This window comes from Macadamia integrifolia, chromosome 6 (assembly GCF_013358625.1).
Source record: "Macadamia integrifolia cultivar HAES 741 chromosome 6, SCU_Mint_v3, whole genome shotgun sequence".
Lineage (NCBI taxonomy): Eukaryota > Viridiplantae > Streptophyta > Magnoliopsida > Proteales > Proteaceae > Macadamia > Macadamia integrifolia.
The window spans coordinates 37,540,013-37,566,931 of NC_056562.1; the positions used below are offsets into that span (position 1 = coordinate 37,540,013).

Consider the following 26,919-nt stretch of genomic DNA (forward strand, 5'->3'; position numbering starts at 1 on the left):
CTTAGATTTTTCTTCTCTGTTTTTAACGGGAAAGGCTCCTGGCTCGTGCCATCAAGATGGGAAAACGAGAAGGAAAAAACAACAAAAGAAATGATGATTAAAACTGCAAATTCTCTCATCTCTATATTGAAAAGTGATTATATTATGGGAAAAAGAAGCTCGACACCAATGTGTATATTTTTGTGCTATGTATTCTCATATTTAATTCGTGGACCTCAGAGTCTTTCTTACCATCAAGCGCCCTTATGTTAGAAACCTTAAGGGAGTAGCTGAGTTGGCATGGGACCTTTGCCTTAGGTGGCATGTGGTTTTAAGTTCGACTCATCTTACCTAGACCATGTGGTTCTGGGGTTTAGTATGCGGGACTAGTTAGGGCAAAGGCCTGAACATCCATTGTTAGCCAAAAAAAAAAACCACCTTCATGTTGGATTCGATTATCTACTGCATCATTGGTTGGAAATTGCCCTCTAGAGTCATTGTGATCCTTCTTGTTGATATTATTATGGGTAGAACTTCCCCACGCCATAGTGCAATTGTACATGGTTTTTTTTTTTTTTTGGGGGGGGGGGAGGGGGTCTTATTTGAACATGTGGATTCCATGCGGAAGATACATTTTTAAAATTCCTCTCCAGACTAGCGCCATGTGAAACCCTTGCCCTATTGTTATTTCTTCAATTAAATCAACCAGTGTTCATTGTTAGGAATTTCCATGTCGAAGAATTTCCATCCTTATTTTTTCAAAAGTGACATCGAAGAAGTGAGGTTTCCAAAAACTCATTAGTGTTGAAGAAGGGGAAAATTGTGGGTCATGTGATCTTTTTTGGTTCTTGTTTAGTTAGGTATCATATTTGTTTCTATGTGAATTCTGAGAGATTTTGATCATTCCCTTTGAAAAACAGAAAGAATATAGAAAAAAAATTCTTACAAAGCCACATGGGTAGATGCGACAATTTTGACCGTTGAGTTGAATTGAGAGATCATGGTATAGATTAGTCAGATAAAAACTTTTGAAGTCTAATTCGATTTAACATCTTTGTTATTAATTGGTATGGAACTGTGCATTTCATTTATGCCCATGCCCTTCTGTAATATCCCAACAATTCCTATGCTTACACCTATGGCTTTAGATTTACAAAGCAAGAATTTACCATGTGACAAACCCTGTTATGTCTAAAACTTAACATATGAATAAGAGACATAAGTTTAATTTCTCACATACTTAGGGCGTCATCCGATATGTATCCATTATTGTTATTGACTTTTAAAATAGATATATAGGAACAAGCTCTTGGAAGGACAAAAAAACTCGTGGGTTTGTGGGCTGATTTCGGAAGGTCGTTAAAAACTTGTAGGGTCGAAAGGGATTATTAGGATTACTAAGCATTCTTTGTAAACACAGAGAGGCATGAGGAAGAGAGCTTATAACCCTTTCTATATTATTAGTAAAATTATATTCATCTAGTTATGGAACATAGTAAGCACATCATCGAACCGTAAAAATCCTTATGTTGTATGATGACTTATTTTCTATTTCTGATCATTTTTTTTGCAAGGTTATAAGTTTTCTGTTTTTTTACAATTATGTACAGGCTGAGGCTGATCCCAATTCCAACCAATCCAGCTCGGAACGATTATTGACCAAAAAAAATTAGGGTTATTGTGTTTTTAAACCGATTCTAATCATTCTGGGCCAATTCTGATTCAGATCAAACTCGGTCAAAACCAATCCGGATTGATTCATGGTTTTTTACTACCAAGGGATAGTGAGGCTATAATAAGTGTCCCCATCAGTGAATCTCTCCGTCCTTCTAAAGTCACTCTCCGGGGAAAAAAAAAATCTGAATAGGAGGAAAACAGGTCCATGAACCCCTTTCTCTCTTAATTTTTTCAATTTGATTGGATGCGTTAACATATTTTTCTTTTGGTAAGGGTGTATTAATAACATTAAATAAACAATAATGGGTTAAATTATTGTTCAAATCTCAACAACCCCCTTTAAATACTGGTACCCACTACCCATTCCCTCTCCTTTTTCCTAAGACCACACAACTGGAGTTCTCAAGCGCTCAGTGCAGTGTCCATTTTCCTTTTCTATTAGTCTCTAACCATTCTCATCCTTTTCCTTAAATTAAGGTGAGAGTGGTTCTTTCAACCTTTCAAGTATTGATAAATCATGGGCAATTGCTTGGAGACAAGTAGAGAAGGCCAACAACAAGAAGGGGTGAAGACACAACATCCACAGCAACAGCAACAGCAGCAACATGAGGCAGAAGGAAGAGGTGGTTTTATTGAAGAAGAAGGTGTTGGGAAAGGTGGTCTTAGGGTGAAGATAGTGTTGACAAAGGAAGAGCTAGAGTGGTTGATGTTTCAGTTGAAGGATAAGGGAAGGAAATGTTTAGAAGATCTGTTAGAGGAGTTGGAGAAAGGTAGAGGCAGAACTGAAGCATGGAAACCGTCTTTAGAGAGTATCATGGAGAGTCCTGAAGTGCATGAGATGGACAGAGAATTCCCTCCACAATAATCTACTTTTCTCCATTTTTGTTTTTTGATTGGAATGTAATATTAACCAGTTGTTTGTAATTAAAAATAATGCTTTTCCATACTTAAATTTTGTCTAGCCCTTCCCTCTAGTCCTCTCCTCTGGATTCAAATCCTTTACACTCAGCGCATATTTGATGGCTGGAAGCATTCGGACACACATCCTAGCATACGGGCATGTACCTAAAGGGCTCTCAGCTGTTAGATGCCCGTTGGACTCTTTATGGCAAGAGAGGATCCAAATCCTCTCCCTCCCCTTTCTCTCTCTTTTTCCTTTCCGAACTCTCCCCCCCCCCCTCTGTTTGTATTGTGTGATTAACTCGGGCCAGAATTGATCCCAAGACTCTGAAATCAATTATCCAGAATTGGGATCGATCATGGCTGATTCTGATCCGATTTGATTGATCTTGATCTGAGTTGACCGATTCATGATCCGATTCCAATTTTTTGAAACCATGGATTCAATGGAAACTTCATAAAGATTAGACTTTTGGAGAGGGAGACTAGTACAAGTAGATCTATTGAAGCCATTCATAGACTTGGGATTTGGCAAGTCTATGTCAAATTGGACAATCAGGTAGGGGATCCGGGTTCTTCCTGGCAACGGGGCAATCCAAAAATAAATAGTCAAGACTCAAAGGCTAAAGTTTGAAATTTGAAGGTGGTGGTGGGCCTTGTCATGGTCGCCTGGTTTTTGGGGAGGGTTCCATGATCTCTGGTGGGACTTTGGGTAGGTGGGTGAAGCGGCTGGGGTATGGGTTGACTGTAAATCATTGCCAATTTAAAGTCCATCTCAGATTTAGTTTTTCTTTATTTAGGCGAAGAGAGAATCTCTACATTGATGGTGATAGATGGTATGATTGAATTTTTGAGAAAGAGTGAATGTTATCATTAATTCAAACAAATCGAAAGAAATATCCGTTGGGGTCAGTATTATTGCTTAGAGCCATGATTGAATGGTCTAAGCTTTGCTCCAACCAATTGGAAGTCCTCTATGTGCTCAAATTCTGGAAGCTATAAATTATAAGGTTCTATTAACCATCCAATGAAGCATCAATGAAGCATAGCTTTGAGGGCTGCTCTTGGGAATGAAGCATGGACACAGGAGGCGGGATGGACAAAGAGAGATATCTGGACTGATCTTCAACTGTTTTTAACTAATCATAGGATGTGCATATAGCCTCTAAGGGAAATTCCTATACTTTTTATGTTTAGAATTTTTTGATACCAATGCTGATAGTGTAGGATGTTTTCTCACGTCCTCTCGGATCTTGATCATATGAGCTTGTACTAACACTTTTTTTGTCCTCCCTAACCATGTGGGTTCCTATTGACGAAAACCATTTTCCATGCCGTGATTGATGTGGTGTAGGAGATCTCCTCACACTGAACCGTCTCCCGTAAAAGGAGAAAAGTTTTCTAGGCCACTAGAACGTATGCTAACAACTCTATTTGCAACCCTCATCCATGTATGAAATGACTACATTGTCCTTCAATGTACAATACCATTATGGCACACCTGATTCGTACACTTCTCTATACCATTTGCACAGAAAACCCTCTCCCTGACTTAAATGTTCACACTCGTTTCTTCACAATGATATGCAATGTCTATACAGCACTAAAGAGTAGACATCCAAGGATTAAATTGGATCAGTTGAATTGGCCGATCTTGATTCTAGCCGATTCGGCTTGGCTAATCCTTTTTCAAAATCTAGTGTTAGGATTAATGTTGGCCGATTTAGACCGATTTCTTACCGATCTATATGCCATAACCGATTCGGATCCGATTCTGAGTTTTTAATCCTTGATCCCCTAGCCATGTGCAATTGTGCATTCTTCCAGATGTTCTAACAACTCTTTTGACCCCATGAAATCTGCCCAAATCTCTAATTTAGGGCTTTATTAATTGGTTGGTGTACAAGGAACGGCGGCAAAATCAAAATCTGGGAAGATCATTGGACTTCATCTCTTTCAATGACCATTGACCATGCAATTGCTTCAATATTGATTTCAAACATCAAGAGGTTCACACATGTTCTGGGTTCCTTGTTTATTCAAGAAAGTCATCCATGAAGGCCATTCAAACCATTTAGCTGGCCTCCTCCTCGTAAGGTTAGAACAGCATAAAAGTTCAAACGCTAATGTGAGGCCAATAGGGTACACACGAGCATCAATAGGAGATAAATTTTTTGAATTTCACGAGTGTGGGGTTATTATTTTGTTACCCTCTGTGTCTTTTCCCTTAACATTATCAACTAGTGACTTTGGTCAGGAGTGTTCTGAGTTTGAGTTTCCCTTACCCCATGGCCATCGATAACATCTAATGATCAAGAAGAAGATAATTTATTACTAGGGGATGGGAGTTTGTTTATTCAACATATGGACTCTGTGTCTGTGGTATAGGGATTGCCTTCGGACAGAAAATTTTGTCCTTATAATTATGTACATTTTTACCTATACAAAGACGAACAGTAGGCTCAGCCCAGCCTGACCTGGTCCTATTCGAGGCCCAGGAATCTCAACCTGGCTTTGGCTCAGCCCAGTCTAAGCCAAATTGGGCTCGGGCTTGTCAGGCCAAACTTAAACCATCTAGGCACTTTATCCTAGTCAACGAGCGGGATTTCATAAAAATCCTTTGTCCACTCCCATCCCATCAGCCCATCAGTTTCAGCAACGTATTTCAGGCACGTTCCCATTGTCTCATCAACTGGTGAAAGGAACAATAATAACCAGTCAAGATTAGATTAATAAGTTTGGGAGTTTTAATAGGCACAAAAATTTCACGTTAGCTTAATATGACCGTTGTTACCTTAATCCCTATCATTAATTGGTTTTGGATAGCGTAATAGCTATGCCACTGTTGCAAAAAACATGAAGATGACAACGATATACTCTCCCCTTCTCCTAACTTTGCCCCCAAAAAAAAAAAAAAAAAGAACTATTTAGTGGTGTGGCCCTTGCATCATTGTAGGGATCAATAAGCATGTATGTTGGAGTATCAATATGAATGTAATTCTTGATTTCATAGGGGGTTGGAGCGATATTTTGGCAGGTTCTTATGTCTGGCACAGGAACCACACGACTAGGTAGTGTTCTGTCCCCTCCCCCCAAAGAAAAAAATGCATCATCACCTAAAAATATTTAGCCTGAAACTAAAATCTAGAGTGAATTCTACATTGATTTTTGTTGAGAAGTTGGGAGTAATAGATTGTTACATCGGTTTTGTTCAGTCCTTACTGACTTCATATACTTGAGGAGTTCTCCACTTGATGCCTTAAAGTTTTGGGATTAGACCTTCAACAATTTAAGAATGGATCCATAATTAAGTAGACGAAATCAAAGTACAAGTAATTCATAGTTATATGATAAACAAAATCTCTTTATTTGTAGAGATCTCATAAGTGCCATTTACATAGAGAGATTGAAAGATTGAATTCTATTTCTAGAAATAATTCATATTCAGTTCTAGTTACAATGGAATGATATCTCTACTTGTACAGAGATCTCATTCATTCTTTCCATATTTGTACTAGTAACATCTATCTAGTCCTGTATTCTTTTTTACAACTCTTCAGAGACACTCTCCAGAGTTGGCTTCCAAGAGTCATGGCAGTCAAGGCTAGGAGGAGTGCAGGTGGTTGTGGTTACTATCCTTTGGAGCTGACTCAGTTTGCACTTAAGAACCCCTTCTTCAACCTTGCAATTGGATAACAGAAGCGCTGCTTCTTGCTTGGTAACTAGAATCTTCACTCTCCTCACTCCAACTGCTTTGCTTCTTCCTCCTCTCCCACGATGATGATCAGTAGTACCTGAAGCACACCCATCACCCTCTTTAGAAGTTGGAGGCTTTTCCTTCAGATCATCTCTGTATACACACTTTGGAGCCTTATTTGTATCGCTAGCTCTCACTATTTCATCTTCTCTGAGTCCTCTGAAGCAGCCAACCAAGCAACAATTCCCCATGGCAGAAGAAAGAAGAAGAAGATGGGAAGGTAAAGGAAGGAGAGAAGTGAAGACGAAGATGAAGAGGAAGATATACAAACTAGGTATATATATATATATATATATATATAGTGATAAGAAGATGTCTACAGAGCGTGGCCGGGGAAGAAATGAGTATCCTTTGGGCATAAATCCCCGTTCTCAATGAAAAGATGGAGCAAGTAAACTACGCGGAGGTTCCAAGAATCAAGTTTGGGACCAAGGTTTGTTTGGATTGCATTCTCAGAATTGACATTGGATTTTTTTAAATCGATTATTTTTTTATCTCTAAAATACATTCTCAATTTAAAATTTATTCCAAAATATATAGCAAACACAACCCAAATATCGTTTTCCATCTCAACTCGCAAGGATCCGTGTGTCCACCTCATGGTTACGTGAAATTCTTGCCGTGACTCGCATGAAGTCGTGAGACACGAGCTCCTGCTGCTATCCCTAATACATAATTATTTTTGGATGGAATTTTCAAAGCATCAATGGAGGATTGGTTTCTTTTTTTTTTTTCTGGTGAAACGGGATATATTCGTTCAAGGTAAGGGTACAAGCCGAGGCATCAGTTTGACAAAGCTGATTGAGCCAAGGAGTGGAATGAGGCCATATTGTCTTGTACCCTACAGACAAGCCTCTCCTAGCAAGGGCATTGGCAACGCCATTATAAACCCTTGGGATGTGGTGGAATGAGCACAGTATAGGTCTCGCACATAGAACCTGATGTCTGCAATCACAGGGGTGATTTGAAGCGAGGCTGTTGGTGATGAGTTATTAAGGAGCTGGATCATTTCCTGGTTATCAGATTCTATCATGAAGCAACGATGTCCTTCAGCAAGTAAGAACAAGACACTGGCACAAATTGCTTCAGCTTCCCCAGCTATAGAAGATAGTAGAAAGGTTGGATCAGAAATGACAACTAGCACGTCCCCAAAGTGGTTGCGAATGACAAAACCCAGACCTCCTTTATGCGACTTCGCATCAAATGATGCATAAGGGGATAGGTTCTTGCACACTTTGAAGGGATTTCAACTTTATTTGTAGAAAGAATGGGGCCACTCTTTGACTAAAAGATGATCAAAGTTAGGGGTGTCAATCGGTCTGGCTCAGTTTTGGTCCGAGTTGAGTCAGTTTCGGTGTGAGAAAGCTGAAATCGAAACCGAACCAATAAGGAAATTTCGGTTTCGACATGGTTTGGGTTACGTAGTGGTTTGGTTTCGGTTTGTCTTCAGTTTCTTAAATCAATTTGTAATCGGGTTGGTTTTGGTTTTTGGTCTAGTTTGGATTCGAATTTCCATACAAATGTATACAAAACTATGCAAATTTTGATTTTTTTTAATGAATTTTGGAGTGTTTCGGTTTCTTACCAGTTTGGTTTCAGTTTCGATTCGAGTTTTGAGCTGGTTTTGATTTGGTTTCGGATTCATTCGATTTTCGGTACGATTCGATTTGATTTTGGGGTTACAATACTCCAAACTGAATCGAATCAATAAAGCTTCGATTCGATTCAATCCGTATTGTTATTGATTTATCGATTTGGTTTAGGAATTGACACCCCTAATCAAAGTATTGGATTTTTTTGGGAAAATGTTGGGTATTGCCGGCTGCGTGCGTGCTCTGGGTTGGTGGACGTTGTATCTCTCTCTCTCTCTCTCTCTCTCTCTCTCTCTCTCTCTCTCTCTCTCTTCCCTTGTTGAAATGATTCCCCTATGTCTTTTTTATATGATGGCAAGACGTCCCATCTTGCACCCCTATGAGTACTACGAACTAATGTGCGACGTGTTGGGATAGCGTACCTATGTGGATTCTTAGAGTTTCTAGAAATGGGTTAGGGCCAAAGGCTCTAGTCAGGCTGAAGCTCTGGACCCTCGACGTAAAAAAAAAAAAAAAAAAAAAAATCCTTGAATCAATTTTAAAGAAAAACAAATTAAAGAACCAAAGCAAACCGATCACACTTGTCGAGGCAACACGCATCTGACCAATTTAAATAGACTATTATTATAATTTCTAAAGGTCCAGCTAATTTGACTTTGACTCATCGAAAAGATGGACACCAATTAGTAGTCTATCGTCAGGATCTGACGATCAGCAGTAGGGCCAATAGAAGGATAATTCGTTGGCGAATGAGAGAGCTTAAGCACACGAAAGATGTGTGTATCTCAGTAGCAATTTATAATCCACCCCATCCCAACCCACCCATAATATATCGTCAAGCTCCACAACGCTTTCCGGCCTTTCCCTCGCTAAACGAACAGAAAAAGAAAAAAAGAGAAAATCAAAAGAACACACGAAGAGGACTAGAGGAGAGAGACCTGAAGAGTGAGAGATGAATAGTGTCCAGGCGATGAAGCGTATTCCCCGCATCAAATTCCCTCCGAGACATCGAAACTCCTCAGGTTTGTTATTTTTTCTTGTCATCTCGCACAGATCTTCAAGATTTTCGTTTGGATTTCGTTTCTATGTTATGCTTTTTCTTGTAATCTCGTTCTCGGATGCTTCTTTCTGTAAGTGTTAATATGAGACTGATTCGTCTTTCTTGCTATTTTGTATTCATTGCAAATCGGTGATTTTTAAATCTTGTATTTACTTTCCGATAGAAAAAAAAAAAATGTTGCGTTTCATGAATTCGATCCGATCATATCACACAAATACGTTGTGGCTTTTGATTTTAGGTTTTATCGTAAGTGTATTGATTATTTAGTTGAAAAATCTTGAATCGATCCACACCACTCGGATTCTGTGAAGAAATCCAAATCAGATAATTGAAGTATTGAACCGAGCAAACTAAGCTCAAGTTTTCCTGGATGTTGATTCCATCTAACTGGTGAAACCGATGTGCCATCGGTGCATTTGACATACATCGAGGTTCTGCTACTTGTTCATCATTTTGCAGGATCAAATTTAAAATCTATCTCCATGGCCTTGTCAAATTACTCTCTCTGTGTGTGCATGTGTGATTTTAGGTTTCTGAGTTTGCAATGTGTGTGCTTTGACCAATGAGCAGGCTCTGCTTCGCAACCTGATGCAGCATCAAAAGCTGGAGATGTTCAAACAACTCTGTTTTCTAGGTCGGAAGTTCCAGGGACACCTGATAACACTTCTGTAGGAGGGAAGGCTTCTGCTCAGCCGAAACGCACACCAGTCACTGACAGAGAGATTGAAGCTATTTTGGTATGCACAATTTACTTGATTATTTGCTATTGGGAATAAAATATCAACTACTATAGTTTTCCTTCTGGATGACACTTCTTAAGAAAGAATTTAAATGTGGTAGCTGAGGCTTTGACACTATTGGGAATAAAATATCAACTACTATAGTTTTCCTTCTGGATGACACTTCTTAAGAAAGAATTTAAATGTGGTAGCTGAGGCATAATTGTCAAAGTGACAAATCGACCAAGGTGTTGTAGGGCCAACTAAGTGCTTAGGTGACAAGGCGCCCTAGTCGTTTTGGTAATTTTTTATGTATCCATTATGTCTAGTGTAGCAATGAAATAAATCTTCTTATATAGAAACCATAACAATGCAGTAAGCTACTACAAACTACATCAATAGTTAATACCCTATCAAAAGAACCATTTACCATTAGATTGAACATTCATTAAAAAAATAAATAAATAAAAAATAATAATAATAAAATTAATTATTAAATAAATTGAGCAATCAAAAATGACCTAGAAAAATCATCCACGAAGATCATAAATCAGAACTGACAAGTGACAAACAGAATTCGAAGAAGAAACAAATACTTGGAATTAACTCTTAACAAATACACACTTAACAGTATTTGAAATACTCACAGCTAATGACAAACTCTGCTGGAACTAACACTTAAGTAAGTAGTATACTATTCTTACCTCTATGATGCCAAACTTGACTTTCCAATGGACAACTCCCAATCCTTGAACAATATTCTCTCTGAGTCTCAAAAGCATGAATTCAATGAGTGGCAGTGACAGTGCCACCCTTTCAAAGGTTGATTTAACCATTTGGTTAAAATTAACAATCAAATATATGAATGTAATAACTTAGAACAGAAAAGCAGAGAGATGAAAAAAAAGAAGAACAGACAAAACATCGCTTTAAGTTAAAATAAATTTTAACTCTAGCTGGACATGCTTGCTGGCCATGGAGGCAGCCCATAAATCCTAGTTCAAATAGATATTCAATGGTTTACCCAGCTGGCTAGCAGCAAGAGAAATCAATGCTTATGAAAAGCTTGAGGAAGAGAAATGCAACCAATGGACCCAAATGGGCATTTCATTGAACTCGGAGTTGTTGAGAACTGATCGGGGTGAAAAAGAAAGTAAAAGTAGGTGATAGTCATGAAACCACCATGGGGCGGCTTCAATAACATTGTCTCTATCTTCTACATGTGAAAACTCCACAGAGAACAGACCACCAAGAGCAGTAGCAATCTGATAAACCCCCATTTCTTGTCATAAGGACGTTAAGAAATTCTTCAGACCCAGCACTGAAGGATTAGCTCAACTAAGACAGCTGAAGAACACCTTAGGTCCCGTGGGGAAAATCCAGGTTCATCACTGTTACCTTTTGGTGGGCACAAAGCCTGAATACCTGCCAAAAGTTTACTTTTGCCTTTGCATTTGTTATCATTCTCGCGACCATGCTCATTGCCCGAAAAATTATGAGAACATGGTTCCCCCAACTTTAACTCCGAGGAAAACTTATCTCGAGCAATAAAAATACATGAATCTTTCCGTACCTTTGAGAATCACATAACTTATTACTTGCATGAGTAATTTGCAAATAAGACACAAATTTACTATGTTCTGGACAGTGCTAATCAATGATGTTGCCTGTATTGCATAGTGTTTTTTTAAGTACTAATTTATGCTATAGGGTCCTCCAAGGAGGCCATGGGGTTGCATTGCTGTGTAATGCTTTACTCCTTATGCCCACCAAGAAAATAAGAAACTGATTTACTGGGGCATTTTACTTGTGTGTGTGTGTGTGGAATCAAGTGTGAGGGCTTTGCTTGCTTGTTGTTTTCCTTATTTGTGGCCAAATTAGTCTCTTTTCTTTCATGTTTCATTTATTTTGAATCATTTGTTGGCAGTTGGGTGGCTGCATATGATATTTTGACTACAGCTCCAACAAGAAATGAGGGCACGTTGGGCATGCTCCCCCCCCCCCCCCCCCCCCCTTTTTTTTTTGTGAAATGTCAAACATAAACCTAGTGGGAATTTTTTTTTCTTTCTTCATCATGTTATATTGAAGAAGGGATGGACTAGTTCGGTACTTTACTAACAATAACCCAAGAAAATGGATGTTAAATTGAAGCCTTTCCTGTGATACAACTGAGTTTTGATCTCTTAAATATTTGTCATGTAAACTGTTACGCTCTCAACTTGATGTTTTTGATCTTTTAATTTTTCTGCTGCTATACTTGTTTCGCTTGTATGTTGCCTTTTATTTGTAAAGGGTGAGAGGAAAAAGTATAAGAGTCTGCTATTAACATCATTCGAAGTATTTTTCACCAAGAGAAGGAAAACGGGAGTGCGGGGAGAGATTTTTAAAAGAATAGACGATTGTCCAAAGATGTGGCTCTTTTCCCCCCTCTATTCAAATAGATAAATTGCTCTACCCATAGTTTAAGTGCATGCTATCAGATCGGGCATTGATCACCTTGAACTGACACCGATCGGCCAAGATGATCAATTTTTGACAGTTTTACCCTTGGTCTATACTGTTTCATTGACATGGGATCGGCTAGGTATCGGGATTGCCGGATTAGCATGTGATGATATCGATCTAGATCGGCTGATGCCTCAAACCATGGCTCTACCATATCCGCATACTATAAGATCAGCACTTATTTGGGCCCATCCTCTATAACCAACCCAGTCAGGTTCACTTACCCCTGCATGTATACTCCATGTCATCAGTTTAAATGTCACTGTTCCCGCCTACGCAATGTGGGACTCCTCTGTGGTACAGTATAGTGTGCGGTGCACATTCAACAGCTTTGTGCCCCTTGGGATGTCCGGTCTTGTGCTGGGATGTGTGTTTGGGTTCTCACAGTCAGAAAAGACGGACACTTATTTTTGTCACGTGACACAAAATTAAAGGTGACTTAAATTTTTTTGGACAAAGATGGACTTCTAAGTACCCTGTCCACATGTTGAGATTAAATGGAAACAAAGTTTGCCAAATGGCAAAGGTCTGCCAAGAAGGTGTGTTGACCACTGAAGGGAAGCATGGACATATATGAAAAGGTATCCTTTTACAAGAGGGGGAAATTAATAATTTGAATTTAGATCCTCTCCAGTGTCATTGGAGGTTTAGCATGCATCCAACGGTTGGGAGAACTTAAAGATGCATGTCCGTGTGTTTAATTGCCCTGATCCTCCCAATCGTTAAATGATTGGAGAATAACCGATTCCTAATAATTGAATTTGGTTCTAGTCAATCAAATCATTCTCTAGATATTCAATTATCAAATTATCAAATTCTTTCTTTCCACATGTAGCAAAATTGTCATCCTTATCCAAAAACTAAGGCATACATATGTAAAGATACTTCCGCTTATATATTAGTAAAAGTTGTTTTACATGGATAGTATCATAGTCCACCAATCCTATGCCAGTCAAAAAAAGCGAGGTGGCCTGGGTTTAATGATTTAGTCCTTGGGAGCAGAATTTGGACCCTGAGGAGTGATAGAAGCTATGCACCGTTGTCCAACACAAGGGCAATATTGTCATGAAATTGTTCTAGTACTGTATATATATTTGTTTAAATGAATATAAATCTGTGTTAGCATTTTCGCATAATAGAATTTCGATTTTCTTGGTATCAGAGTGTTAGGGTCCTTTTTTGCAAACTTTCCTTCTCCGTCTTCTTCTTCTTCTTCTTCTTCTTCTTCTTCTTCTTCTTCTTCTTCTGCAATGATGGACTCTTGACTCTTCTCCACCTAAAACGAACACTCCTTTCAACATAGAACTCTCTCCTCTTAATCTCCCCAAATCTCTTGTTTCCACACCATCTTCCTCTATTACACATCTAGTCTTTGAAATTTCCAATGTCAACTCTCATTCCCATAAATCTTGATTATGATAACTTCCTCATGTGGCAAACCCTTTTTCTCCCTGTCCTCAACAGTTATGATGTATTGATCATGTGGATGGTTCAATGAACCCTCCTCCTACCACTCTTATGGATGAATATGGTCACTCCATCTCTAATCCCACTTATATTTCTTGGAAACGGGTAGATGACAAGATTGTTTCTTAGATCAATGCAACCTTGTCCATTAATGTGTTAAAACACATATCTTAAAGCCTTATAATTCTCTCACGGCCCGACAAACATGGTTGCAATTGAATGGCTTTTTCATGATCAGGCCAATGTCAAATATACAACAACAACAAACATAATCTTATCCCAACTAAATGAAGTTGGTTACAAGGATTCAAATGTTAAAGAAGCAAAGAAGAAAAGTTGAAAGGAGAAAATACGGGGATAAGTTTAGGGAGGTATCGTAGAATATAGATACGCCTCATGAAAACATCCCTTATTGGCCAATGCCAAATATCTTCAATTGAAAATGCAATTTTCTCTCTCAAGAAAGCTGATCTCACCATGGCTGATTACCTTTGCTTGGTTAAGTCCCTCTCAGACTCCCTCACTGCTATTGGTCATCCTCCTGCTGATGAAGATGTGGTCATGCAAACTTTAACTGGTTTGCCCTCTGATTTTGAGAGTTATGTTGTGGCCGTTACTGCTTGTCCACCACTTCGCACTTTCGAAGAACTTTGATCTCAACTCCTCAGTCAAGAGATCCGTCTTCAACACTCTCGAACCCCATCGCCTGATCATTCGGTAATTTTCAGCAACCATGGTCGTGGTTTCCGTGGTGGCAAAAATAAGTATCGTGAACGTGGCTACTTCCATTCTCCAAACTACAACAACGGTATTCGTGGTCATAGTTGTACCAATACCAAGAATTTTTCCAATTTCCACCAGCACCATACCTACTCTCACTCTTCTTCTTCCCCATTATCTAATGGTATTCTTCCTACTCTTACCTTTTCTAACAAAGGTCTCCAGTGCCAAATTTGCAAGAAAAGCAACCACAGTGCTTTGGAAAGTTTGAATAGATTTAATCAAGCTTATGCCGCGGATGATCTTCCAACCTCTTTTGCGGCCATGAACACTCAATCACTCATTGATCACTCTTGATGTCCAGACACAGGAGCCTCATCCCACATGACCCCCTCTAAAAGTATTATTTATACCAAATCCCCTTAGTATGGTCTTGACAAAATTTTTGTGGGTAATGGTAATCTCTTGCTTATTACCCATATTGGTCATGCTTATTTCCATACTCCCAATCATCGTTTTCATCTCAAAGATGTGCTTGTTGTTCCTGATCTCAAGAAAAATTTACTTTCAGTTAAGAAATTTGCATCTGATAATAATGTTTCTCTTCATTTTGATTCATTTGGTTTTTCTCTCAAGGATTATGCGACGAAAACACCGCTCGTTCGTTGCAATAGCAAGAGCTCCCTTTACCCTATTCCACCAAGCGTTGCTCGTCATTGTCGCAGAGCAGAGAGCTCATGCTGAGTTTCTTCAGGTGTCCCAAGTGACCAAGCAGGACCCTATTGGAACGGTTCCTGGCCCAAGCCCTCCTTCCCCTACATGGACCCCTCCTCCACCTCCTTCTGTTGAGCTGAATTGTGACGCATAGTGGAGTAAAGAGCTTGGAAAAATGTGGGTTAGGGTACATATTTCGCAACAGCAACGGTGGCCATATCAGATGTGATCTCCTTCCAAGTTGAAATTGACTACATTGAGGTGGAATCAGATTCAAAAGAAGTTACCCCCCTTCATAGTGGAAGTAAGCATAGACCTCCTCTTGCTCTTCAACCCATACTTTCCGATATTAATCACTTGTCCTCTTACTCTTTTCTTGTCGTGTATGACAATTTGGCCGAATTTCCTTTTGTGATTGATGGAAGAGTATAATCCAACTTCTACGAGTTTAACATGAAATGAATAGATATCTTTTCTACCCAAAAAACAATCTTGGATATATAGATGATTAATTTAGGTGAATTGACCATTAAGATTAGTCATAGATTTTATCATTTAATCATGTGTTGAATGTAATATAATCAATTGTCCTCCCAGTACAAGCATATTTGTATTTTTCAGCCCTCCGTACATAGTCATGCAATACTCGTAACTAAATTTGGGGAAAATTATTTATGTGTGAGATGTGATCCCTATACCCAGACACATGTGGACAATTGATAACCAGCAACCTATTCTCACGATCTCACCGCCCTCCCCTCCCAATGTTCTCACCGTTCTTCCTGAAACCTTTTTCCTGCCCCTGCGAATTGTGATAACCACCGCAGGCTCTCCAGAGCATTAGACCTAAGCAAATTTCTGCTTTAGAATAACTAATAATGATTAGTGAGAGCCTGCTCGAAGTATTCTCTTTTGGGGTGGGTTACAAAATTTCCCTCAAACCCAATCTTGTAGGATTCAATCCCGGGTTTCACTATCAATAGTTGGAGACCTTCACCACCAAGCCAAGGGTGATGCCTCCTCTGTTTTGACTCATTCCCATCAAGAAGCGTAGAATGGTAGAATATGAGATCCCTGTCCAGAAATGATTTTAGACCTTCGATCTGAACTCAATTTGGTCTGGACAAGTTCAGAATTAGAAAACCAAACTAACACTTCCAATTCACCCATAGAAACCCAGTCATGTAAACTACAAATCTGAAGGGAAAAAAAAAATGGCCCCAATATAATTTCCAGCAGAATTAAATTAACTGTACATTATTCTTTAACCACACAAAAGAAAGCTTTCCACAATAATAAAAGAAATAAATAGGATCATCAATATGGCAAGAGCGAGGATTCTTTGATCAAGCGGCATAACGGAGCATGCACCAGTGAGGGGCGGTGGAACCGTGGTTCCATAAATAGGCGACAAAGAAGGTGCTAGCATACTCTCCATGGTCAGCTTAGAGAAGCTTTTCTCATGAGTAATCACAGCAAAATCTTCCACCAACCCCATAGTTCCCTGCCTGTAACCAGCATTCCACGCCACCTACTCCAAGCATGCCTAAGTGCCCCTTGCCATTAGCACCCTCTAAAAGTTGGCCGGAATCCTTTTTGGGAACATATCTTCTTCTTCTTCTTCTTCTTTTGGGTTCTGTAGGAAGAAGGGAAGGGGGAGAGCAGGTCATCTACGTCATCACTGTGAATCTGCTATTATTGATGGCATCTTCCTTGTCAGCGGCTATGCTGAGGTCCCTGCCTTCTTCTTCCCTCATCAGATACTTATCGACCTGGGATGCAGCTTTTCGGCCCTCTGAGATTGCCCATACCACCAGTGATTGTCCACGTCTGCAGTCTCCAGCTGCAAAGACCCCTTCTACATTAGTTGAGAACTGTCCATACTCAGACTTCAAGTTTGAACGGTTGTCTCGCTCCAAGTGTAGCTGGTCTGCAATTGTCTGCAAATATCCATGAATACAACATTCAAAAGTCAATACTTGGGTGAGTCCAACCCAGAGGAATTTCCTTAACACCATAAATTCAACCCAAAAGAATGGGGAAAGGGTCTTTACATCAAGGGAAAATCTAATTTTAACAAAAGTTAGTGAAAAAAAATAATAACCTTACTTTTTTTCCCTTTTAATATAACACACTTTTTTTTTTCAACAAGGACAAATCTTGTCATTTCAAATGTGTACTTTAGAATTATTTAAAATCTTAACCCTAAATTAAATAACTTCAAGGAATAAGATAAGGAGCAATTAAAAGAAGGCTACGAATTCTCACTTCACCACATCTTGGCGATATCAAGAAGCACCCTTATATAAAAAGCCTTTTAACATGTTAAAAAGTTGGAACCACACAACAAAGCTCCAACCTTATAAGGCCTTTTTCCTTCCCCTTCCCCCCCTCCCCTTCATTTTGTTTTCTTGACTCCTGTCTCAGCCAAGCCAAAAACAGTGTTGACCAAATTGAGCAAATGAATCTGAATAATGCATTTCTGAAACTGGTTTCAGTGTAAAAACGCACAACCAGATCCAGGGCAATTACAAGTGGAAGATTGAGAATACTAACCGACTCGGGACCAAGGAAACCCATTGCTAGGAGTATGAGGTCAGCCTCAATTATTTCCTCAGAGCCCTCAACTTCCTTAAACTGAAACCTCCCACTGGCATCCTTCTCCCAGCGTACTTGCACCACCTCAAGTCCTTTCACAGCCCCACTATCGTCTCCTACAAACCGCTTAGTCAAGACCTCAAAAGACCTTGGATCTTTCCCAAACTTTGCAGCTGCTTCCTGATGGCCATAATCGACACGGAAAACACGAGGCCACTGCAAAACAAGAGTAGCACAATCAGAATGTATCACTTTGACTACATCCAAACAGTGTACCTTAATGCAACTTCCATAACAGACAAATGCTCCACCAAAGCAATTAGTAAATGAAAAACTTGACCCAGTCAACAGACAACCATATCAATTTATCTGACAACCACATGATCAGACAATACATTGAATATTAGGCATACGACAAGACACATGGCCTTACACAGCACTTTCTGAAGGCAATGGAACCTTTTCCTTTTTGGGGGGAGAGAGAGAGAGAGAGACCAAATTTGGCTGTTCTAGTGGACAGCTGCTTTAAAGAAAATCTTAGTGTAAGGGTCGAACCTGTGGCCAAGGGTTGCCTGGAGCCCTAGTCTGAGGTGGTTGAGGGAGAAGCTCTAGATTTACAATGCTGGAGCAGCCATGCCGGATTGATGTCCCTATGCAGTCGGTGCCTGTGTCACCCCCTCCTATGACCACCACCCTTTTTCCCTTTGCAGATATGTAGTTTCCATCCAGGAGGTTACTATCCAGTAAGCTTTTTGTATTCGCATGAAGAAACTCCATGGCAAAATGGACTCCTGCGAGTTCCCGTCCTGGAACAGGAAGATCCCTGTGGACCAATCGTGCAAGAGATCTTAGTTTTGTGCTGCAATATGGCAACAGCTAATGACCAATAATCAACAAGCATGGCTATTTAACATCTTCATGGTAAAAAAACGATCTTAGAAATCATCATGGAAAGGATTACAACAATGTATTTGTTTTTCATTACCTGGGCTTTGTAGCTCCCAAGGCCAAAACAATGGCATCATTCTCCGCACGAAGCCGCTTGAGAGAGTACAAGGGATCTGTTCCAACGTTTGCACTGACAACAAAATTGACACCTTCCTCAGCCATCAGATTGACCCGCCTTTGAACAACTTCCATCTTATCAGCCTTCATGTTGGGAACCCCATACATCATGAGTCCTCCTATTCTGTCAGCACGCTCAAACACTGTCACCAGATGGCCCATTTTGTTCAACTGATCAGCAGCAGCCAAGCCAGCAGGTCCACTACCCACAATAGCAACTCTCTTCCTGCATTCAGAGGCACAGACAAATTTTTTATTTTAAACAATGTCAAAATAGAATATTATAGATATTGTTCACCAAAAAACTAATGGGTAACTTCGTAATTCTCACAAAAACATGGGCAACTAGGCACGATACTGGACAGATGCAAGGGGGGAGGGGAGTATCTAGATCACAATTTCAGAATAACTAAAAAGCAGGCCTCCAAATTGGATCTCAACAATGTGGAGTCAACCTATCAAAAGAGCAAAAATCTCGTCAGTTAAAGCTTATGAGAAGGGAAAGCATACCCAGTCCTCATAGGGGGAGGTTGAGGTACCATCCAGCCTTCCTCAAAAGCCTTGTCTATGATGGAGCACTCTATGCTTTTGATAGATACAGGGTTCTCAATAATACCAAGAACACAAGAACCTTCACAAGGTGCAGGGCAAACTCTGCCAGTAAACTCTGGGAAATTGTTTGTCTCTAAAAGCCGATCCAGTGCCTCACGCCATCTGTTTTGGTATACCAACTCATTGAATTCTGGTATCTTATTCCCAAGGGGACATCCCGATTTATCCTGATACAAGAGAAATGAGAAACAGGCAAATAAAAAAAATTGGATGAGAAAAAAATATCCTTGCCATTAAACCTTTTTTTTAAAGGTTGGGGGGGGGGGGGGGGGTACATAGAAGACATTGAACCATAAACAGTAGCTCTGTGTGCCACTCACTGATGGCAGAAGGGAGTTCCACAGTCCATACAACGAGCTGATTGGGTCTTCAAAAGTTCTCCTGGTTTCGACTCTTCCATAACTTCTTTCCAGTCATTAATCCGAGCATTAGGATCCCTGTATGAAATGCTCTCCCGCTCATAAGCAACAAAGCCTCGATGCTTGACAGCATCAGCAACCCGGGTTGGCCTCTTTACTGTTTCTTCCTGTGCCACCTTCAGTGAATACAGCAACTATTGTCAGAGAATTAAAGGAAAAAAATAAGAGACAGAGGGGAGAAAAACCCAAAACAAGCATAAAACTAGTAACATCCTGACAGAAAAGTGTGCCATTTATTCACCTAGAAATAATAGAGCTTCCTGGTCTTTCCACAAATGACATATACTTTCAAAGAACAAAACAAAAAACTCTAGAAACCTTTTCTTTTTGCTTCTTTTTCTCAGGGGAGGCAGGGTGGGAAGAATGTGGGTATCTGAGTAGACTTGGAGGACATACAAATCATTTGCAATTCAAGCCTTCAAGCCTCATCACAAGTTTGGCTACAAAAATCTTATTCTCCAAATCCCTCTCTCTAGGGCCATATATTCATTAAATCATAAATGGTAATGTCTTTCACAAGCCTAGTTTCACAACTTCAACACCCCCCCCCCCACAAAGGAAAAAAAACCAGAGAAAAAAAAGGAAAAACAATATTCATCCTTCTACTTCCTCGGGTGAAAATTTTACAACCCATATCAGCTGGCTAGTCCATTTTGTTCATTGTCATGTTACTGAGAAGATCCCAAAAAGGACACAACCAAGTTTGCACGAACCACGGTATTGTGAATTGTAATATTCCAATAGTCTACGTTATGCTTGAAATTTTTCTTCTTGTTCTAAATAAAAAAAAAATAAGAATCTGCAAACAGATGAAGACCACAGCCTCTTGTTCTTTTGGTCCACTAAAGCATATGTACGATAAGCCTACACTATATACTAGAATGAATACTATAATGGAAGAATCTTTTACAATAACAACTCAAGGTAATTAATTATCAACCACATTACCTGACTTGCATTCCCATTTGAGGACGCAGCTGCCAACTTCTTGAGCTCTTCAAAAGCATCCTTCTCCATCAACTCTACCTCGTCTTGTTCTTCAGATTCTCTGGCAGCTCGTTCCTCTGCTTCTCTATTGGTTTTCTCAGCCTTCATGTTTGCAAGAACCCGTTTATAATCCCTTGGGAATACTTTGACAAACTTCGGGAGAAGATTCTCAAAGTCAGCAAGGACTTCCCTAGCTAATTTGCTGTCAGTGTGTCGCTGATGTTGCTGTATCAACATCCTTAGTGTCATAATATCCTCTTCATCCTCAACTTTATCAAGATCTACCAGCTCAAGATTGCACCGAGTTTGGAACTTTTCATCGACATCAAGAACATAAGCAATCCCACCACTCATACCAGCAGCAAAATTCCTCCCAGTTTTTCCAAGCACAACAACAACACCACCTGTCATGTACTCACATCCATGATCACCAACGCCTTCTACAACTGCCCTAGCTCCTGAATTGCGCACGCAAAACCTCTCAGCTGCCATCCCATTGAAATATGCCTCCCCACTTGTTGCACCATAGAGAGCGACATTTCCAATCACAATGTTTTCTTTAGGATCAAACTTACTTTCCCTCGGAGGGTAAACTACAACTTTGCCCCCTGATAATCCTTTCCCAACATAGTCATTGCTGTCACCTTCAAGTTCAAGCATGATTCCCGGGCAGAGGAAGGCTCCAAGGCTCTGTCCAGCACTCCCACTGAACTTGATGTGGATTCTATCTGCAGGAAGACCTGACATATGGTAACGTTTAGTGACTTCGTGACTGAGCATGGTTCCAACAGCACGATTCACATTCCGGATTGGCATTTCGATGTACACAGGAAGACCTTTTTCAAGAGCAGCTTTGGATAGAGAGATAAGTTCTTGGTCTAAAGCCATGTCCAATCCATGATCCTGCTTTTGGACACAGAATTGGGCCGCTTCCGGCCGGATATCAGCTGCAGGTCTGAGCAGTAGTGAAAGATCAATGTTCTCCAATTTCTCATTGTTCTTAATAACTTCCTTATCAATTTCCAGCATATCTGAACGACCAACCATCTCATTGATGGTTCGAAATCCAAGCTGAGACATGATTTCACGCACCTCCTCTGCCAGCATAAAGAAGAAATTTATGACATGCTCAGGCTCCCCAGCAAATTTCTCACGAAGAACAGGATCTTGGGTGGCAATACCAACAGGGCACGTATTCTTGTGGCATTTACGCATCATGATGCAGCCAAGGGTTATCAAAGGAGCGGTGCTAAAGCCAAACTCTTCGGCACCAAGAAGTGCTGCGATGGCCACATCCCTTCCAGTTTTAAGTTGGCCATCCGTCTGGAGAGTAGTTCGACCACGAAGGTCATTTGCAACTAATGTTTGATGAGTCTCAGCCAAACCAAGTTCCCATGGTAGCCCAGCATTCTTGATACCAGTCCAACGCGAAGCTCCTGTTCCTCCATCATGACCAGAGATCAAAACATGATCGGCATGGCCTTTCACTACGCCACTAGCAATAACTCCCACACCAGCTTCAGACACCAGTTTCACACTGATTCGAGCACCTGGATTAGAATTCTGTAGAATATAAAAATGAAATAAGTCAATTACAGAAAACTACCAAAAAAATAAAACTACATGCCCTGGAATTAGGCGAAATTGCACAAACGGGAGTCTATCCCAAAATAAGAAAAGAAAGAAAAAGAAAATCACATAAGCAAAATGGAATGGAGGTCATGACATAACCCCTCCCCCCACAAACACAAACATACGCAGACAAGATGACACATATTTGTACCTTTAGATCATGAATTAATTGAGCAAGATCTTCAATAGAGTAGATATCATGATGGGGAGGAGGACTGATAAGCCCCACACCAGCAGTGGAGTTTCTAGTGACTGCAATATCTCCTATAACTTTGTGGCCTGGAAGTTCACCTCCTTCACCTGGCTTAGCACCCTGAATGAAAAGATAACCTTATAATTCAGATAAAAATAAAATCCACTCCACAAGGGAAAGCAAATATCAGTTCACATATAACCTCACCAAATGCCAGAGGTGTATCAGTTAAAGATGCAAAGACACCCAGAAGGTGCGTTGCAGATTCTGCAACATCTGCCCATGAACATAAACACATAAACAAGAGGAACTTCTGTTCCGATAGGAATATAGCGTCTAGGTAGGAAAATAACCTCGACAGAGAAAAAGAAAATAAGGGTCTAAACCAGTGTGGAGTAGCTAATATATCGTATTCAACAATTACCTGAGCCATTTTTATCTGTAGCTCATCAGCATTTGTAAGGTAAAAGCTAGAAACCCCGAATCTCCCACTGGCAACCTGCTTAATTGCACTCCTCCTAGGATTCATTGAACCATCTGGAAGAGTCTGCATTCGAGATGGATTCTCACCTCCCTCACCTTCAGTAACAACAAATTAATAATTATACAACTTGGGCAATCAAAGAAAAATGACAAGAACCAGCAAAATTGTTCTAAACAAATCAACACCTTGCCCCCTCTCCCCACTCCCCCACCCCCAAAAGAAATAGTTATAGAATACACACTATGCTACCTCAAAATACTTCTAAAAGGAATCAAAACCCAATAACTGAAAATCTAAATGACGCATGTAGGCCTAGATTTACAAATAAAAAAACGGTATTTAGATGTTATCAATTGATTAGAGTTAAAATGATTACTGAATTTAACAATTGATAACTGAATTTAAAATTCCAGTAACTAAAAAATTGACAGCACAATGAAAATTTCCAAACAGCTAAAGAATTTCTCAAACAACTACGATCTACTAATAAAAATCAAGCGTCGATCAATACCAGTATTTGATTTCCCCCCCATTCTGTTCATGGCGATTGCAAGGGTTGTATGTGCTTCTAGCGATATTGAGCCGTAACTCATGGCCCCTGTACAAAAACGCTTCACAATCTCACTTGCTGGTTCAACTTCATCCAAGGGAACCTTAAACTCTGATTCCTTAAACTTCAGCATCCCTCGCAAATTGCAGGATTTATTGAGTTCATGGATGTGCTTGGAGTATTCTTTATACGCAGCTACACTATTTGCTCTGGCAGCCTCTTGTAGTTTTGCTATTGCAAGAGGATCATTAAGGTGCACCTCTCCGTCTTTTCTCCAATGATAATCTCCAGGATTTGGCAGTGCAACCGCTTCTGCACTTCCAGGAGGCAGAACCCTAGTTGGAAAAGCCAATTCATGTAGTTGAAGTGCATCCTGTGCAAGCATTTCAAATGTTGCACCCTCAACCCTGCTTGGAGTCCCATTAAAACATTTCTGGATCACCTCAAATGAAAGACCTAGAGCCTCAAAAATCTGAGCACCCTTATAAGAGGCTAAGGTCGATATCCCCATTTTCGCAAGAACCTTCATCATTCCATAGTTGCTTGCTTTGAAGTACTTCTTCACCAGGTCCTCCTTAGAGTGGAACTCACCATTTGCTTTAGGTGGGATCTTACCATCAATCTGCAGTTTCCAAATGGCTTCTATGGCCAAGTATGGGCATATAGCATCAGCACCAAATCCAACCAGGGTACAGAAGTGGTGCACTTCACGTGGCTCAGCAGATTCAACTATTAAACTGATTCGAGTTCGCTCGAGTTTTGAGACCAAATGGTGATGAATAGCACCAACAGCTAACAGGGAGCTTACAGCGACGTGGTTTGATGAAAAAGCTACATCAGAACGTTGAAAAAAATAATGATTAGATGGTACTGCAAATGGATATCTTAAAAAAATAAAAAAAATCAATTAAGTCAGGTCAAAGAACAAAAAGAAATGTTTGAAATTTTGGATAGACAACTAAGCCATCTTGACATGATCACTTTTTTGTTTTGCCTTCTACTTCAGAGAAAAAGGAACCACATCATTCAAATAGAGGTTTATCGGAGGGCTCATAAGTTCAGAGTTGTTACCTCGATCCGAAAGCACCAGTGTAGTATAACCTTCCTTGATTGCCTTGCGTGCTTCAAGGCAGATCCTATCCAATGTCTCCTCCAAACCTCTCCTACCACGACTTTTAGAATAAGTAATGTCAAGCACCTTGCTCCGCCAACCTCTATAGTTCATCTTTTTTAGCGCCTCCATTTCTTCAATGGAAAGGAGAGGCCCTTTCAGTGAGAGGCGATGGCACTGTTCTTCGGTAGTCTCTGTCAGATCACCTTCTGGGCCAATCATGCACTGCATAGAGGTGACTATCTTCTCCCGGATTGGATCAATTGGTGGGTTCGTTACCTGAGCAAACATCTGCTTGAAATACTCAAACGTGAGCTTCTCTCTGTTTGACAGAACAGCCAATGGAGCATCATTTCCCATTGAGCCAAGGGCCTCAGTTCCATCCTTGGCCATGGGAAGTAACAGCATTTCCAAGGCTTCTACTGTGTAACTGTACAAGGAAATCATTCAACTCAGCTTTGTGCAAAGTGCAAAAGAATGAAAACTGCAAGCAGGCTGAATAGGTTAGAATTTACTTACCCAAAAGCCTTCAGTGGAGCCAACAGACCATGAATACCCATGCTCACCATATTCTCATCATGGCCAGAATCCTAGACATAAAAATAGAGTTAAACCAGACATAAAATCTCCTAAACAGATGAAACTGCAAGAGAAAACATTAATGTACTCACCGGCACTGCCCCAGACATGCCTGGCGGAACCCTTTCAGACTCAGGAACAGAATCAACTATATCTTTCAGTTCTATCTTCTGTCTGCTGAGCCACTCGCCGTATGGCCTTGCAAGAGAATACTGCTGTTTGAGGGCCTCATCATCTACAACAATATGCTTCTCAAAATCTACTAAAAGCATCATTCCAGGGTTCAGTCTTCCTTTCCGACAGACATCTTCAGGTGGAATGTCTACAACCCCCACTTCACTCGCCATGATGACACGCCCACTATGAGTAATGTAAAAGCGACCTGGTCGCAGTCCATTTCGATCCAATGTGGCTCCAAGATAACGGCCATCAGTAACTGCAAATTACCAGAAAATATGCGTGTCAAATAAATTAGTATTCATGGAGGTAAAAAATAAGCATTTAAGTACAAAAACAAATGCTTCTTAAGCAAGGGGAATCTTATTTTAAATTGGAATTATTACATGAAATAAGAGCAGGCCCATCCCATGGCTCCATAAGAGCGGAGAAATATTCATACAAGGCCTTCCTCTCTGGATCCATAGTCTTGTCATTTTGCCATGCTTCTGGGATCATCATCATGACAGCTTCAGGAAGACTTCTGCCAGCTCGAACCAGAAGCTCCAGGACACCATCAAAAGCCCCTACAAGGATGAGACACATTTTAATTACAATAAATAAATCCTCATAAATGCAGAGATGGGCTGTCTGCCTTCCTCCCTTCTCACTCATACTGTTCTCCCTAGGTATAGAATCATGTATTTGCCTCATAAACATAACATAGCTTTACATATGTACGTTTAGAAACAAATATGCAATCATATATGCAAATGCAAGCACATGCCTAAGCATATGTGGCCTTTGCATATGAACAGATGCACTGTGTTAGGCTACAGTCTGACCTGAATCAGATGAGCTAGCATCCACAATAGGTAACAGCTTCTTCATCTCATTCTTTGACAATGCAAGTTCCTTGCACTTCAGAAGACCTTCACGTGCCTTCATCCTGTGCAAAAGAAAATGCATCAGCATACCATAGTCTAAAAAATCCACTATCAATTTGTGTAATAAAGTTCTTCATCTGGTGATATTCTTCAAATCTTCTTATTTGACAATGTCCACTACACAGCACAAATCAACGAATGTGAGCTAGAGTAGAAATCGCTTCAGCATATCAGATATGGTATATCCATATCATATTGTGCAACAAATAGATGTCAGGAAACACGGAAGAAGAAGAGCAAGAATAAGATTAATAACATAAAAATACAACTTGTTGAAAATAATAAATAGAAATTTTCTTGCAACTTCAACCACTGTGTTGTTATACAGTTTCATAATAGTGCCTGATAGCCATGCCCAAAACCATTTCACAGGGTAAACTCATTACTTTCAATGTAATTGAATAACATAACACTCATTCCTAAGCAGATAGTAGTTATGGCTACTTTGTATAAGAAAATCACCAGAATCTCTCCCAAAACCACAACACCCCCACCA

General features: G+C 40.1%; 3 protein-coding genes across 4 annotated transcripts in view; 2 read left to right on the forward strand and 1 right to left on the reverse strand.

Moving 5' to 3' along the window:
- The first annotated feature begins 2,173 nt into the window (after positions 1–2,173).
- Positions 2,174–2,521, forward strand: LOC122082270. Its single transcript, XM_042649731.1, has one exon. It carries the CDS (start codon positions 2,174–2,176, stop codon positions 2,519–2,521), a length of 348 nt encoding a protein of 115 aa, XP_042505665.1.
- A 6,195-nt stretch (positions 2,522–8,716) lies between these two features.
- On the forward strand, positions 8,717–11,924 carry LOC122081450. Its single transcript, XM_042648597.1, has 3 exons — positions 8,717–8,927; positions 9,536–9,702; positions 11,612–11,924. Exons 1-3 carry the CDS (start codon positions 8,858–8,860, stop codon positions 11,627–11,629), a joined length of 255 nt encoding a protein of 84 aa, XP_042504531.1. The 5' UTR covers positions 8,717–8,857; the 3' UTR covers positions 11,630–11,924.
- A 4,364-nt stretch (positions 11,925–16,288) lies between these two features.
- LOC122081042 (glutamate synthase [NADH], amyloplastic) overlaps positions 16,289–26,919 on the reverse strand; it is a 14,799-nt gene continuing 4,168 nt past the window's right edge. For both annotated transcript variants that reach the window (XM_042647987.1, XM_042647988.1), the window contains 15 exons: positions 26,322–26,425; positions 25,884–26,063; positions 25,413–25,756; positions 25,261–25,331; positions 24,702–25,171; positions 23,592–24,461; positions 23,021–23,175; positions 22,555–22,716; positions 20,733–22,334; positions 19,690–19,900; positions 19,264–19,537; positions 18,674–18,979; positions 18,244–18,511; positions 17,647–17,904; positions 16,289–17,030 (listed from right to left, as the gene is read on the reverse strand). In XM_042647987.1, the coding sequence (XP_042503921.1) occupies positions 16,761–17,030; positions 17,647–17,904; positions 18,244–18,511; positions 18,674–18,979; positions 19,264–19,537; positions 19,690–19,900; positions 20,733–22,334; positions 22,555–22,716; positions 23,021–23,175; positions 23,592–24,461; positions 24,702–25,171; positions 25,261–25,331; positions 25,413–25,756; positions 25,884–26,063; positions 26,322–26,425 (5,545 nt within the window). In that variant the 3' untranslated portion in view covers positions 16,289–16,760. The remainder of the gene's footprint in view (positions 17,031–17,646; positions 17,905–18,243; positions 18,512–18,673; positions 18,980–19,263; positions 19,538–19,689; positions 19,901–20,732; positions 22,335–22,554; positions 22,717–23,020; positions 23,176–23,591; positions 24,462–24,701; positions 25,172–25,260; positions 25,332–25,412; positions 25,757–25,883; positions 26,064–26,321; positions 26,426–26,919) is intronic.